At 48.0% G+C, this 15,709-nt stretch overlaps 1 protein-coding gene across 2 annotated transcripts; it reads right to left on the reverse strand.

Moving 5' to 3' along the window:
• Positions 1-265: 265 nt before the first annotated feature.
• LOC119450994 (uncharacterized) lies at positions 266-12,915 on the reverse strand. 2 transcript variants are annotated; one of them, XM_049666364.1, is made up of 3 exons: positions 12,809-12,915; positions 2,070-4,210; positions 266-1,477 (listed from the first exon to the last, which is right to left on the reverse strand). In XM_049666364.1, exons 2-3 carry the CDS (start codon positions 4,045-4,047, stop codon positions 606-608), a joined length of 2,850 nt encoding a protein of 949 aa, XP_049522321.1. In that variant the 5' UTR covers positions 4,048-4,210; positions 12,809-12,915; the 3' UTR covers positions 266-605. The 2 variants fall into 2 exon arrangements, with proteins under 2 accessions (XP_049522321.1, XP_037570359.2); XM_037714431.2 differs by having other exon boundaries at positions 893-4,210.
• Positions 12,916-15,709: the final 2,794 nt, after the last annotated feature.

Below are 15,709 nucleotides of genomic sequence, written 5' to 3' on the forward strand. Positions count from 1 at the left end.
CGTGTACTTAGATTCAGGTGCACGTTAAAGAACCCCAGGTGGTCGAAATTTCACTGAGTCCCCCACTACGGCATGCCTCATAATCAGATCGTGGTTTTGGCACGTAAAACCCCATAATTTAATTTTTTTTTAAAGTGAACATTTAGCTCGTGTGAAAAGCGGTAGAAGACTTCCTCTCAACAGTGAGAATTTCGAAACGGGCACCCCGTCGGCGCAGGCGGAGCCAGTGAACGACGTGCTGCGACAACTGCCGGAACTCTTTATTTACTTTCGGCGAATGACAACATAAGTGCACAAGTGAAGCTTTCGACTAGAGTGCATGATAGCTGGCACACATTCACTCCAAGGATTTACATATACACACAACCACTGCAAAATGACGACTGCACACTTTTTTTTTGTCACTTGTCACTCAAACTTTTTGTCACTCAAACAAAGATAATTACGCATGGGGTAGGTTATCTTTGTTTCACGGCTTTGGGAAAGACAGCGGACCTCAATCTCAGGCACATGACGAGCAGTGTGTGCAGTCCCAAAACCAGGCAGGGGAAAAAAAAAATGCACAGCTGTTGATTCAATAATCAACTCGTGGAAGGCAGGCCCATTCAGTCGATGCTAATCTCAGTCGGGTGACGCGCGCGAGCGTGCGCCTGAAGAGTGGGCAACTGTCGAAACTTTTTGCCGCAAACCTCGCACTTATGTGGCCGCTCGCCGGTGTGTGTCAGTCGGTGCCTCTTGAGGGCATGCGAGCTGGACAGTTGCTTGGGGCATAGTGAGCACGAGAACGGCTTTTCGTTGGTGTGACTCCGCAAGTGACGCTTCAGGTGCGCCTTTATGACGAACGTCTTGGGGCAGAGCTTGCACGCGAAGCTCCGTTCGTTCCTGTGCCACAACAGGTGCTGGTGGAGGCACGTCTTCTGGGTGAACGAGCTGGGGCACAGGTGACACTCGAAGGGCCGCTCTCCGGTGTGCACGGCGCGGACGTGGTTCCGCAGCGTCTCGTTCAAGCCGAACGTCTTAGTGCAGTGCGGGCAGTTGAGCGGCTTCCGATCGGTGTGCACCAGTAGGCGGTGTCGTTCGAAGCTGTACTTGCACGACAGCACCTTGGAGCACGACGGGCACTGCCAGCTCTCGGCCGTGTGCACGGTGCGAACATGGTTTCGCAGCGTCTCGTTCAAGCGAAACGTCTTTGTGCACTGCGAGCAGTTCAGCGGCTTCTCCTTGGTATGCATCAGCAGGTGGTGTCGGCGGAGGCTCGACTTGCTCGAGAGCACCCTGGAGCACGACGGGCACTGCCAGGTCTTGGCCGCGCCCGACTGGGACGTGGGAACTTCTTTGATGTCCTTCGAGCATGGCGGTGCTGACTCGTGGCAGGCAGTGCTTCCGAACGCCTTCGTGGAAGGTCCGTTGTTGTCGTTGTGGCCATACGGTGGAGGGTTCCAGGTCACTGCTCTTACGCGTTTCGGTCGGGAAGTACCTAGACCGGAGGCGGACTCTGTGGTGCCTGGCGGAGCGGCAGGCAGCTTCTGCTTCGTCGACGGAACCGGCCTGGGACTGTTCCGATCGCTGTCCTGATCTTGAATTGTAGGCGAAGTTGTCCAGGGAAACACCTTTCTTGCGCTTCACGCCTTTATGCCTCCCGGCACTTGGCGCAGGCAACGGTAGCTCGGCTTTGTCGAGGGCTTGATCTTCCGATCGATGTTCCAGACTCTGGTTGTTGACGATGTCCTCGCCACACGCGGAGTCTGCGACACATGGTGCAGAGAGCGGGACATCGGCGTTGTCATAGGCGGGCTCTTCCGCGCTTGTCTCATTGGCAATGACCTCGTCTTTCTTTTGCTTTATGGCATGCCGTTCGCGAGTATGTAAGTCAGGAGACAGCATGATTTCGTGTATGCTTATATGCTCGGATTCCTGTTCCCAGTGCTGCGCGCAACTTCCATCGTTCGCAGTGTCTTCGTGGCAGGAAGTGCTTCCGGACGCCTTCGTTGAAGGTCCGTTGTCGTCGTTGAGGCCATACCGTGGAGGATACCAGGTCACTGCTCTTACGCGCTTCGGTCGGGAAGTACCTTGCCTGGAGGCGGACTCTGTGGTGCCTGGCGGAGCGGCAGGCACTTCTGCTTCCTTGACGGAACCGGCCTTGTACTGTTCCGATCGCTGTTCTGTTCTTGCACCGCTGTCGACGTTGTCCCGGGAAACACCTTTCTTGCGCTTCACGCCTTTATGCCTCCGGGCACTTGGCGCAGGCAACGGCAGCTCAGCTTTGTCGAGGGCTTGCTCTTCCGATCGATGTTCCAGACTCTGGTTGTTGACGATGTCCTCGCCACACGCGGTGTCCGGGACACATGGTGCAGAGAGCGGGACATCGGCGTTGTCATAGGCGGGCTCTTCCGGGCATCCCTCATTGGCGATGCCCTCGTCTTTGGCAACGACCTCGTCTTTCTCTTGCTTTTTCTTGCGAGTATGCAAGTCAGGAGACAGCATGATTTCTTGTATGCTTCTTTGCTCGGATTCCTGTTCCCAGTGCTGCGCGCAACTTCCATCGTTCGCAGTTTCCTCGTCGCAAGCAGTATGCTGGTCTTCCTGCTCATTATTAATAGAGAGGTTCTCGACGAGGACCCCGCCATCTGATGACTCCCGTACCGAACGTGTGAACTCGTCTGTGCTCGAGGGCTCATGCACGTTAATTTCAGTACACGGTGTAAGTAACGGTGGTGATGTCACCTCGTCGTCTATGGGTTGCGCTTCGAAGTGCAAGGTACAGGCGCCGTCGGCGTCTTTGGTAAGGTCCAGGGGATTCACCAACGACCCATCCACTGCTGGTGGCTCGATACTACAAATGCGCGTAGCTGCGCTTTCGATTTGCAGAGCAAGACCCTGACTTTCAGAACACAGCAACGAAGTAGGTGTGCTATTGTATAAGTGCTGAGCACTCACAACGTTGAGAAATCCTGATGCGGCGCCTTCGTTGCTAGGGGCAACCTCTGTTGACGGACGAACTACGTCGCTCCCTGAATCGCCTACAGATGCATTTGCAGTGTACAAGATGTACTGGAAAGGGCTTAAAGTAGTTTGAGCCAGTACTAGCCCTTCAAAACTGCGTGCGGAATCAGAGGCCCTGAGCTCCGCCGGTAACGGTCCCTTGTGCGCTGTCACAGTTTGACTTTGCCAACGATATTCTACACTTCCAGCGCAGTTCGGCTGCAAGGTGCGAAGAACATTTTCCTCGAGCGCCGCACTGGGCGATGTGGTGTGCTGGACGGGCTGTTGAATTGCCCATACGTTGTCAAGTGCAGTTCTGCAGCTTTCTAAAGTTGCCCCCAAATTTGTCAGGTTCTGAGAAGATTCTACAGGGCCCACACTGTTTCGGCGCACAGCAACCTGTCTTCGGTGAGGGGGGAGCATCTGCGCCTCACTAGTCTGACCCGCCTTTTCTACACAGCGATCGAGTTGTTTGGGTGCATTAGGGTTACCTGGAGGTAGGCCAACGTTGTTAGACGAGTTTACTCTGTGGGTTTGTTGTGTCGTTTGGGCAGGCATGCGACAACTACGCTGCGTTGCTAGACGTTTGCGAACTTGTGTTTCTTCTGAAGTGACATTCGCTGTTCTGTTCCACCCGGAAAATGTTTCCATCGGCGCGTCATCTAAGCCGGCGCCAAGCGCGTCCAAACTGCAGACCAATTTTTCCAGCAAGGCATCAGTTTCGCGAGAGATCGCTCGGTTGTGTCTTCGGATATGACGGAGGAGGCTGGCCTTATCCGGGCACTCTGACTCACAGAATTTGCAGCGCAGTGAAGTAAACGCCGACTGCGTGCTGGAATCTCTCGAGAGGTTGCTACCTTGATGGGAGGTGCTGGAAGGCCCAAAAGTACGATTCTCGTCTGCGGGGGCAGGCTGCCGCAAGTCAGGGAAAAGTTCGTGTGTCAGACTAAACTTGAGCACTCGACGGACATTCTGCGTTGGTAGGTTGTCACTTCTCTCCACGTACTGCTCGCCATAAGCAGAGGTCGACAGGAGTGAGCGGGATGGTCCAGCCAAAGGCTGCATGTTTGCGCGGTCCACGACAAGATTTGTCGAAATGTAGGCAATGGGTAGAACGTGGCAAGGCTCGCGGTGCAAGGGCCACGAATGTTCAAACACGATGGCCGGGTATGTCCAATATCCAAGCTGAGATTCTTCGCCTCGGTCTCCGCTTACTCATTGAAACGATCTGCGACAAGATTGAAAAAAAAAAAAAAAAAAAGCAATCATCGTTTTTTTTTTTCTTTATTTCCCATAAGGCTTAGCAACGCGTACGAGGGAATTATACACGAGGGTGCGTTCAGATAAGGACAGTCGGGGCGAGTGCCGACTATTTTTTTTTTTATTTCAACGAAATAAAAGAATGCACTACCGGCCCATTTCGTTAACTGTTACCGTCCGCAAACGAAGAACATGTCATACACTCGCAAATCATAACATACCTAGAGAAACATAACATATTCTTTAAATACCAGCACGGCTTTCGCAAGGGATATTATTCATGCGATGTGCAGCTAGCTGGATTCACTAATGACTTGCTTACATCGATTGATGCTGGCAACAAGGTTGACGCCATCTTCCTAGATTTTTTCGAAATCTTTTGACCGTGTTCCTCACCACAGGGTATACTACTGAAACGGAAATATCTTAACATTCACGCAGAAGTCATTGCATGGATAAAATATTTCTTGTCATATCGAACTCAGTTCACAAATATTAATAACTACAACTCCTCCTTTATTCCTGTTACGTCCGGCGTCCCACAAGGGAGCGCGCTCGGTCCTTTGCTTTTTCCAGTCTATATTAATGATCTTAATAATGTCGTTCCGGGTAAGACGTTTCGCCGATGATTGCGTTGTTTACCGTAAAATTTCTACTGACACTGACCACGAAGCACTGCAATCAGACCTAAACGCATTGAATACATGGTGTTCTGACTGGAAAATGGCCCTAAATTATACTAAAACTATATGCATGTCATTTACACGCTCCTCGTCTCGCATTGCAACGTCATGCTCCCTTGATAATAATACTGTTGAGCTTACTACCACGTGTAATTACCTAGGAATCAATTTGCAATCGGATCTAACATGGCATCATCACATCAATGTTACTCTTGCATCTGCTAACCGCACTTTTGGATTAATCAAACACAGACTAAAGCAAGCGCATTCACGCTTAAAAAAACTCGCGTATAACACCGCATTAATCATACCTAAAATTGAATATGCATGTACCATTTGGGATCCGAACCAGGACTACATCGTGCGTAACCTTTAATCCTTGCAAAGCCGTGCTGGTCGCTTTTCAGACTATTCCCCGTACATAGTGTTACATCTTTAAAAAATCGTGCCGGATTGGATCCCCTATCAACACGCCGGAAACACGCGCGCCTATCGCTCTTTCATAAACTATCATCACGAGCGTTTTCAAGATGGCTTCTTTCTTTTCAGACTATTCCCCGTACTCTATAGTGTTGCATATTTAAAAAATCGTGCCGGATTGGATCCCCTATCAACACGCCGGAAACACGCGCGCCTATCGCTCTTTCATAAACTTTATCATCACGAGCGTTTGCAGGATGGCTTCTTTCAGTCACCCTCTGTCATTTTCCCTCGCCGAGGTCACCCTTTCAAAGTGAAAGACCCAGTGTGTCACTCAGCTCTTTACGCGCAATCATTTATGCGCAGAAGCATACTTGACTGGAATAACCTACCATCAGACATTGCTACTGAAGTTTATACTACGATAAATTTCAACAGGATGCTGCGTATATATATCAGAATGTGACCGTCTCTGCACAATGTGAAAATATACTTTATTATTATTATTATTATTATTATTATTATTATTATTATTATTATTATTATTATTATTATTATTATTATTATTATTATTGAGTACCTTTGGTAACGTCCTTCGCTATAATTATTCTCTTTTGAGTGCCTTTTATGTATTCGGAATTCGAGGTGTTTCAATTTTCAAATGTCTTCTCATTTTGCGCTAATTTTGTTTGACCCGAATTTTGATTTTAGCACACACAGTCGTGTCAGCGTATTTTGTCCCGTTTTTGTCACATAATGTTATGACACTAGGTTCGCATCCCGCCCACCCCACTATGTAATACCCTCTTTCGAGGGACCTTTAGGGGTATTTTGAATGAATGAATGAATGAATGAATGAATGAATGAATGAATGAATGAATGAATGAATGAATAATAAACGTAAGACTTCGCAAAATCTCTCCACACATCGGAAACGAAATATTCTGTGCTTGCGTACTTCTTACACTTATACTTAAAACTGTCCTTATCAGCAGGTAATTCAATGCTTTACAGCCAACGGCGATGCATACACTTTGGAAATTGGTGTAGCAAATAAAAGTACAACACTTAAGTCACTTATCAAGAAACGTTTATGGATCCTGCACCTCTTGTGTTACAGTGTCATGCAGTTTTTTTTTTTATGTGTATTGGAGACTTGCGCAGACAATCGAATATACTTTATAGAATATCATAATATAGCAAGCACAGAATTTTTTTTCAGCTTTCTGAAAGTCGGAACATCGTGCGACTGCATTTCCTGCCTTGTCTCAGTTAAGGTATTTTTCATGCTGAAACAAAAGCGTGCGCTGAAAAAATAAGCTCGGGCCCGATGTGTAGAGGAATTTTCTTGTCATAGAGAAACTTCGTTATAATAAGAATGTAACCAGTACCCTCTTCTGACAGTCCTTATCTTCATGAACGCGCCCGCAAAGCATAATGACGTCACCGTGCAATCTTTTTGAACCTACAAAGTCAAGCTTGCGGCATTATTTACCGCGACGTGTTTCTGCGCGTGAGGTGAAACGTAGCAATAAAATTATTAGCGGATTTATTAGAACACGGCCACTCGATCGACACATGCTGTGCGAGGCCGAATTATGCCATTTCATCGAACACCGTTTCATCGGACACAGTCCACCGAATATGTAACACTTGACACCTGAAACATGAGCCGTGTTCCGACCATTTCGTCGAACGCCGCTTTATCGAAAGATTGCGGAAATATTTCATCAAACATTCACTGCGCTTTATCACTTCGACATCAGAAACATGAGTCTAGTTCCGGACCCCATGAAACGGCGTTCCATCGAAGCAGTTTTACCGAACGCTGTTTCATCGCGGACTTTTGGCACCGGTGACGGCTGTGCGTGCGGCACCTAATAATCCTTCCGAGTAGTGCAGACGCATTGAATGAGCCGATCCACTTACCCCGAAACCGTCGTCGCGGAAGAGCGCCTGCCTGATTCCCGAGCCACTGGTCTTCGTATGCCGTGGACATTTACTGCCCCCTCCTGCGCGCCTAAGCTTACATGTCCAGTCATCATGACTCACCACGCCAAACCACGTGATGTTCGCTGCCGGTAGAGAGAGGCAGAGGGATTGAAGCAACGCCTCCCGACACACGAACCCCCCCCCCCCCCCTCACACACATCCACCAGTCGAAGTGGTGGTGGCGTGATTAAGGTGCCATTGAGTGCCTTGATAACTAAAGTCCTTTATCGATATCAGCGCCGCCATTCAGGGTAGAGACACCGGATGGATGGATGGATAAGGCTGGACCCTTTACATCAGGCGGCGGCTCACGCCAGATAGCCGTGATTAGTAAATATATATTTTACTAAGTCGAGGCTGAAATTTCACTCTCTTGCCTTGATTTTAGCCACCAATCAGTTAACCTACGTTTTGTTATTTCTACCCGCTTAAAGTCTATTTTGCCTCCACTGTCCCTAAACACCAATGATATGAAAAAAAAAAAAAAAAATCAGCCACGTTGCTTTGAACTGCAGGGCGAAGCCCTTTACAGAAAAGTACCAGGCGTTCAGAAGTTTCCTCCTTAGCTCCACACGCGGCCCATAACGTGTCTACCCCTGGTATTTGACTCGATACGTCTCCCGTCCTGGCTTCAAACAACAAAGAGCTTCCCCTAGAATTATCGTAGATATTGTTACGGGCCGCCTTTGGCAATTTCCTGCTTTGACCCTTTGACCGAGTCCGCGCCGCCATTCGAAAGCTCCGGCGTCATGTACTGCTGTCGTTGCTTGCCGGCCACCTTTGTTCAGCCTGTTTTCGGCTCTTGGCGTGTGCGTGCGTGTGTGTGTGTGTCACGGACCAACTACATTTCCGTTCATCTACGATTGGTTGACTCGTGAGCCGGATTTACGCGCATTTAGACCAGTAATCCAGTAAACCAGTAATCAGAGACTTAACCAGTAATCAGACTTCTCCCGCGCCGAGAAGGAATGCAATGCAGGTGACGTCGCCACGTCAATCTGGTGGGCCCTTACCGCTACATGTACGCTATTTTTCTTATCCTGTATAAAGTTTTTTTTTTCTTTTTTTGTGCTTCAATGCAGAAAGCGACGTTTTCTTAAGAACCTAACTGGAACGCCAATGCATTTCTCCGCGAAGTTCGGGAATTTATATCTCGAAACTGGTGTCATCCAGCGAATTTGCTCCAAGTGGATCCGATCGCCTTGCGAACTCCACTCGCTAGAATCTGTAAATTTCAATATGGACCATAAGGTAATTAGTTAATCACTTAATTAGTGAATTTATGGTAATTAGTCGATTGTGCATTTCGATTTTTTTTTTCGTGCAACTAATGTCCGCCTCTTCGAGCAGACCGGCTCATGAACTAGAATTGTGCCATCTGCCACAGGCAACATTTAAACATTTTTAAAAGTGTTCGCTGAAACACCCGGTATATAGCAGCCGGGTGTTTACGTACGTACAATAACATTGACTTAGTCCTCGTGAAATGGCAAATAATTAATCGTCAAAGAAGCGAAAAATTACCGGGCGCCTTTCGCTTAGGGGAACAGTGGCACGATGCGCTGACTACGGAATACAAAAAAAAAAAAAAAAAGAATGGAAATTTGTAGGAGGGTGCCATTAGCAAAGGATGCATTAGAACGTAGTCTTACATTGTAATATGAATTAGAGACGCCGTCCCTGAGAGGTACATAAAATTTTTTTCGCAGATACACGGGCGTAGCGCTCGTTGTAACTGCTGTAGAAATATTTCCCCACTGGGACCGACTACGCTGGTAGCTGATGCGTACTAGTCTGCAATGAACATAGAGCCGCAATAATTTATTTAAATGGCAACTAGCGCCGTCTTTTTTTCTGCTCTTGTCGCTGTTAATCTTACTTTTAGATTATTATTATTTTTTTTTTGTGCGCTACAGTAGCACATCGTTAAGCACGGTATTGTTTCAATTCTCTTCCTCTTCCTTCGACTTTTGCACTGCGGCTGCTGCTGTTTTTGCCTTGCACGCCGCGTCGGCGGGCGGGGAGGAGTGGAGAGCTCACGGCAGGGCATCGGGAGACGAGATAGGCGACGTCAATGACGTTTCGGTAGAGCGGGGCCACAACGCGTTCTTGACGCCGTAGTTAGGCGCAACCCCCCGCAAAAGCATTGCAGGAGCTGCCGCGCTTGCCTCCTTCTTCACGAGCTACAGCAACGACAGTCGAGGGAGGACGTAGGGATAACGTTAGAGAGAGAGGAGGCAGGGAATGGGTACAACCGGATCCCGTACCAGCGCCAACCTTTCCTTTTTTTTTTTTTTTGCATAACGAACCACTTATTAGCATGCAGTCAGGAAACAGGCGATTAACCTTACCCCTCTGCGCTCGTGGCAGTTCGCCTAACATTACACGGGAGAAAGCAAATGTGCCGTAAGAAAGCATTGCTCATTTGGGCTCTCTTCAGTAAAGGAATGAGAGAATTAATGGCACGTCTCTCTGAGTTCTGTGTACTACGTGGACAAACACAGGTGGTGCAGGCAAGGTAACATTGAAAATCACATCATGACTCTCGTATGCCGTCAACATCGCCGCCAGGTACCGTCAATTCGTAGACAGCACACGAAAACTTCGCTTACATCGATTCCCACAGTGCGTGGGATCTGCATTTTTTTTTTCTTTCCTTGCCTCTTCTTTCGACTTTTCCACTGCTGCTGCTGTCTTGCACGCCGCGTCAGGGAGAAGGAACGTGGCGGGGAAGAAAGACGATGCGAGAAACTCGTTTGGACCTTCCCATCGCGTCGCATGTGCACAATGCCTTCTGGAGCTCCCTGGGCGGCGTCGCATTAGCTGTGGCCCCCCGCAAATGCATTGCAGAAACTGCAGCGCTTGCTAACGTGCAAATCCAGAGTAGAGGTTGAGAGAATGGTAGAGAGGCGGCAGGGAGAGAACGGGTAGAATCGAGTGAATAATCACCTTGTCACTACGCTCGCAGAAAGGAAACGCTACACGAGGTCGGTCGCGTGCAAATTAAGGTGCGGCACGGTACGTTTCCGCTATTTCTGAAAAATAAATACCATGAAAATTTGTCAAGCAGACAACTGACGCTGGGCGTGCAGACGCAAAGCCGCATTATATCACCGTAGGGTCTAGGCGACACTACGGCCATCCCGACCGCGGCAGCCGCATTTCGACGGGAGCGAAATACAAAAACGCTCGTGCACTTTGATTTAGGTGCACGTTAAAGAACACCACGGTGTCAAAATTAATCCGGAGTCCACCACTACGGCGTGCCTCATTAGACAGTTTTAGTTTATCGTTAGCGTAATAGCGGAGTTAAGGGAAATAGCGTTACCGTTCCGCAAACGAACTTTGCAGAAAGAGAGTTTTAGTATAGCGTGATAGCGTAGTTTACGTGCGGGACGCTATTCCATTACGCTTTGAATTTCGCATACATAGGACACCTAAGATATGTGTGTGCGTCCGGAAAGTGCGAGAGGCAGCGCAATGGAAGCCAGGGCCGCTATTTTGTAGCGATGCCTTTAAAGTAATAATGCCTTTTCGTGCTTATCACGCTTTGTCAGTGGTCAGAGCGACGGTCCGCTTGCGTTATCAACGTTGATATCGTGAGCGGACCGTCGCTCTGACCACTGACAAAGCGCGATAAGCGCGAAAAGGCATTATTACTTTAAAGGCATCGCTACAAAATAGCGGCCCAGGAGCGCGTTGTATTTTTACTTGCCGTGTCCGCCGATCTGCAGCGAAACAGACAAGCAGTACAAGCTGTCTACCATAGCCTCCGAAATGTTCCGATCTCAGAGGCCATATGCCGTCGCCACGCCTATCTCCCAACTTTACCGACAGGTGGCGCTCGCATCTCGGGAGAAAATTTCTCTCGTTAGGCTTAGGCGCGTTCGAAACGAGAAGCGATCTCGAAAATTCCTCAAGATTAGCCATAACACTCTCTCGTCGAAGCGGCATGAGACTAAGTGAAATTGAGCAGGATGAAAAAAAGGGGCGGGGAAGGGGAAGCAATTTTGATCTTCGCTAAGCAAAAGCCGTTTCGCAGTCATTTGCTACGAACGAAGTGAATTCTACAAAAACAACGTCAAATACAGTTCGAAGCGGGCGACCGGGACCGCCGCCATGTTTTACGTGAACTACGCAAACACGCTAACGTTAACTCTGAGAAATAGCGTGCGCACGGTAAACGGTATGGGTCGTTTAGCGTTCTGGGCATGCTCATTTCGATCCCGCTATTCCGGTACGCCCGCTATTCCGGTAACCACGCTAAACTAAAGCTGTCTATTATCCTATCGTGGTTTTGGCACGTGCGGCCCAATGATTCCGTTAAAGTTTAACACTTCTGCCTCGATGCGATGTGTCAAATGACAATACCCTACCCTATAGAGCTTATGAACAATGGCGCACAATGACGTCTCAAGCAAACGCGTCTCCCTGTGTGTTCTGTGTACTACGCAGACAAACAGCAGTGGTGCATGCGAGATAACGTTTAACATCAACTCACCGAACCCTGAAGAAATTAAACATTCGCCGTCAACATCACCGCTAATTATTGTCAATCAAAGCAAACAGCACAGAAAACTTTGCTTACATCGAATCTCACAGTGCGGGAAATCCGCATAATTTTAGTTAAATGTTAGAGGTTGTTTAGCGGCTCTTTAAAATCATACACATTCCACTGTGACTATTCTGCTTCGCAGAGTCGCTTACTATTTCTGATTCGTCTTCCTTTCCCCCTGTTTTCAAGTTTCCGCATTCTGAGGAGCTTCTTTCCGCTTAATAAATGGGGCTATCAATTCTTGTATAAACCTATATGGTTACGTATGCAATGTGCACCGCACGTGGCCATGTATACATTGTGCATTGTATTGCACGCATACACATTAATACAGGTCTTGCCTACATGCTCAAAGGTTACATTTCTAATTTTAATCTGGACATTCACCTTACGAAAACTATTCCTGAGTTTATTTTAAAAAAAAAACGCACATTCTTGTTTTTCTGCCTGTCAACACAAAATGTTATCAGTACCCGGCGGTCCACCATCCCGGGTGCCGCTAACCCTAGTGACGCCACTGGTTACGCGCGCATGCTGTCGATGACGACGGGTTGCAGTGGCAACAGTGCCCCGACTGAGATCAAAGCGCCTTCACGTATCTAATGAGAGAAAAATAGGATAGGCAAGGATGTCGTGACCATTCTAGTTATGCGAGCGTTTTAGTAGTACGATGAACACAGTGGCTTGCTAACTCAAATTTCGCGCGCGGTGAGCAAAAAGAACTACGCACGGAACTACCAGCTCGAGCGAGCACAAATCTCCATACTATCAGGCTTCGCCGTAGCTGCGATACGTTTTGTGAGCGCGTACCATACATATGCTTTCTCTAGTCAGCCGATCACAACTTGACATTTTTTTAACGAGCGAAACGTTGAAGCCCCAACAAAATACAAAAAGTCGGAACATCGTCACTCACAAGAAGGTTCGATGCAGTGCGACGGCAATAGGCAGTTCGTAGAATTAAGTTTCGAACACGGTGGTTTCGAATGGGTTTCGACGAACGCACGCAGCAGAAGCCACTAGGTGGCTTGCGGCGCTAGTTGTCAAAGAGGCTGTCTCCGTCATAAAAAGAAGAAAATCAAAACAATATCTGAAATGACATTATAATAATTCACTACATTAAATATGCTTTAAGTTTGCCAAGGGCCTCACGGACAATACCTTGATTTTTCAACGCTCTCAGTAACTGAGAAATCCGAACATCCGCGATAAATGCTCAAATTCTGGAGACCAGCGCTAAAACCAAAAAAACGACACACACACTGCGCTGTGTCGTTCTTCTCGGGGAAATTTGGCTAAGCGTCGGTCTTCCAGAATTTGAACTATGCTACACCAACCGGCACAAGTTTCTAATTTACTGAAGGCGATACGTGCGTAAGACTTGTGCCTTGCATCAAGGCTCACAAAACAGTGGGCTGTCATTGCGCGTTTGGATCATTTGACTTGGCCCCGTAACCAAATTTGTCCTTCAAACTTTACCCGCAACCAGAGAAAGGACTGGAAAACTCTGTAATCCAGTTATATGTACGCCATTCTAAACTTTACCGCTTACAGCCAACACCACCTAAACTTTTCAGCTGACCGAGCGTTAGAGCTAGGCAGAGTCCGCCAAGGACCAGTAGCGCACCCAGGATCTCTGCCAGGAGGGGGGGGGGGGGGGGGGGGGGGGGGTTGACAGTTTGCCAATACCATCTAAACCGTACTAATTTCAATTTCTTCACGGGAAATTGTCAAAAAATGCGCTTTTTGCGAGTGTGCACACGATTGCGCGTCTTACATCTTAGTTGCAGTACTCAAATGCGTAAGGAAAGAAAAGGTACAAAAGGGGTTAAACAAAAGGAGGGGTTAAGTCGGCCTCAGGGGGGGGGGGTTTCAACCCTCGGATCCCCCCCGTCGGTGCGCCACTGCCAAGGACTCTGGCAGAGGTTTGGGAGGTATGTTTTATGTGTGCTATGCATGGTATGGTTGCGAGTTCCAAACCCTCCCGTTAATTATGTCATGTGTTAATACCAATAGGATATATAACAAGTTCTGTGGAATGCTGGCTGTACTATTCACAAAAATACACGCGTACGTCTTTATTAAAGGTAAACAGTCAAGCTCCAATAATTTGCTCATTACGCAAAGCGTGGAGGACATATATCAACTTCAACAGGCTATCTGAGGCTATTTTCTCAAGCACTGCTCACTCCGTAAATGAAATCTGACTGGATCACTTCATCTTCGGAATTTCAGGCAACCTTTTATTCTGGGGGGTGTATGCTACCGCCTGTCGCCTAAAGCGAAGACAATAAGTACCGCTAGTTACCACAGCGCCAATACCTTTGTAGCGGCAGTCACAAAAATTGCTGTTCCCAGAGCACGGCCGCCTGGATCGGCGCGCGCGGCGGGGTTGCTCCGGCCGTCCCATTCGGACGGAGAGGGTGTAATTGCGGAAAGGGGCGTGGCCGCTGCTTTCGCCGCACCGCGGCGCGCGCCTCCCACCCCTCAACGCCCTTGCTACTGCTGCGCGCGAGACGATTTGCGCTATAATTCGCGCTATAATGAAAATATCGCTTTATAAGAAACCGCGAGAAGTTGTGCCGAACAAAAAGGCACACAAAAGCACCGATGTCCCTTGACGTTATTTTTTTTTTTCTTCTTTGCACTCCAGCCTCTGTCAGGATGATGCTGCCTGAAACGCGTACACTCGTAAGCCAAAGTATTGCGGGAAAATTATTTCCGCGCGCTCAAGCGCAGCATGCCAATGGAAAGCCTGCACGCGAGAGAAGGCATTCGAGCTCTATCTGCTAGAAGGAATGCCAGCTGACTGAGGAGGCAACCAAGATTTTTTTTTTTTTTTTTTTGCGCGATTCCGCAGCCCGCAAACTTTTGTTTATGACTTGCATTTTCCCCAGCTTGACCAATTGACTGTCAAAATACGCCTTGGAAAGCGAGAGATATGACTCGGTGCTTTTAAATGGAGAGCTGAAGTCGCGGCAGTCTTGCATCTGTACATGCGAATGCGCTGTTTATTGTATTAAATTAACGTGTTAAATAAGCGAACTCATCGCGCGTCTTCCTGCACGAAGTATGAAGCTGCTTACCTGAGTCGACAGCCACGGACAGACATTTTTCAGCAACTTTCTGAGCCATCAGTAAATAATTGAATGCCATGTTTGTATTCATGGCGAAATTACCAGCATAACACATTCACAATACCTACAATTTATTTACGATAGCAAACACACAGCGCTTAATTGTGCACTCGCAGTACTCCTTCAAACGCGGAGAACTTTTCGGCTCAGTGGCTTACTCATTAGTTTCTTGCGGTAAGCCGCTGTGTCCGTAACGACTGCGCCAATATTTGAGAGTAGGGGGTTTATAAATTTGCTTGCAATTCATGAAGAAATCGCTGATGCATGCTTTTCGTTTGCCTGGCAAGCAAAAAGAGGGCAGCTCTCTAAGTGAGGACAAATTAAAGCTCCACTGCTCCAGTTTCCTCCTCTGGAAATGCGTGAAAACTTAGACCAAGCTTTTTCTTGGTGCTCGACTTGCAGCACGGCACGCAGCAGTACGGCATGTTTTTGAAAAATACAGTAATTTACACGCAGAATTTCAGGCGAGATTATAAAAACAAATCAGTTGCCTCAATTCAATGTGGTACAACAATGCGAAATGCATATGAAAGCATATATGCTAGTTACACAGGGCCTTCAGCAGCAACATTTCCCAGTAACATATAGCAGTTCGAGGCTTGAAGGAAAAGCCGCTTCAGCACCACTGATGTATCGTGGGAACTTCACAATGTAAATGCGACGCGCATGCAAAGGCCCCG

This window comes from Dermacentor silvarum, chromosome 4 (assembly GCF_013339745.2).
Source record: "Dermacentor silvarum isolate Dsil-2018 chromosome 4, BIME_Dsil_1.4, whole genome shotgun sequence".
Classification (NCBI taxonomy): Eukaryota; Metazoa; Arthropoda; class Arachnida; order Ixodida; family Ixodidae; genus Dermacentor; species Dermacentor silvarum.